At 55.6% G+C, this 579-nt stretch overlaps 1 protein-coding gene across 1 annotated transcript in view; it reads right to left on the bottom strand.

Moving 5' to 3' along the window:
• Positions 1–579, bottom strand: part of CREBBP (CREB binding protein) — a 75,259-nt gene that overhangs the window by 38,607 nt on the left and 36,073 nt on the right. The window contains 1 exon segment of the mRNA XM_012731673.1: positions 127–240. Within this exon segment, the coding sequence (XP_012587127.1) occupies positions 127–240 (114 nt within the window).

The raw sequence follows: 579 nt of genomic DNA, 5'->3' as shown, positions 1-579 counted from the left end.
CTGCCCGCACCCGCGTGGCCGTCACGGGCCTCCGCTCGCCAGCTGCCCCTGCGCCTGCCTACTCCTCGCAGACTGCACACGGCTCGTGCTCGCCTCCAGGCTTCTCTGCCCCCAGTGCTCACTTACTTTGTTGGTTTCGCTTGTCACTGGCATTTTTCAAGGGGAGGCAAACAGGACAGTCATGTCGTGTGCAGTTCTTCCAATGAGAGATGATTTGTCGTGAAGATGCACAATGGGCAACTATGACCAGAAAAACAACGAGATGTTATTTTTCCATCCAATGTCACACTTTCAGTCACACCTACTTTACAGCGCCAGGCTCCATGGGAAAATGGCACCGCGCGGCAGCCCTGAGGGCGGGCAGCCCTCAGCTCACAGGGGCGGGCTCCCGGGTCCGTGAGCGGGCTGCCGAGAGCCCCAGACCAGACTTCCCACAGAAGCATGCTATGAATGATGGTGAGGAAGGTTCAGCCCACAAAACAGAAACCATTCCGCCTGGAAAGCCGAGCAACTGGATAAAACGTGGGGTAGTTCTACAACGTCCCTCTTAAAATAAAATTTTACATTGTGTGTGAGGAC

This window comes from Condylura cristata, unplaced genomic scaffold, assembly GCF_000260355.1.
Source record: "Condylura cristata isolate star-nosed mole 26May11 unplaced genomic scaffold, ConCri1.0 scaffold00032, whole genome shotgun sequence".
NCBI classification, from domain to species: domain Eukaryota; kingdom Metazoa; phylum Chordata; class Mammalia; order Eulipotyphla; family Talpidae; genus Condylura; species Condylura cristata.
The sequence above is the reverse complement of the archived record's forward strand: the minus strand, read 5'-3'. Positions and strand labels throughout refer to the sequence as shown.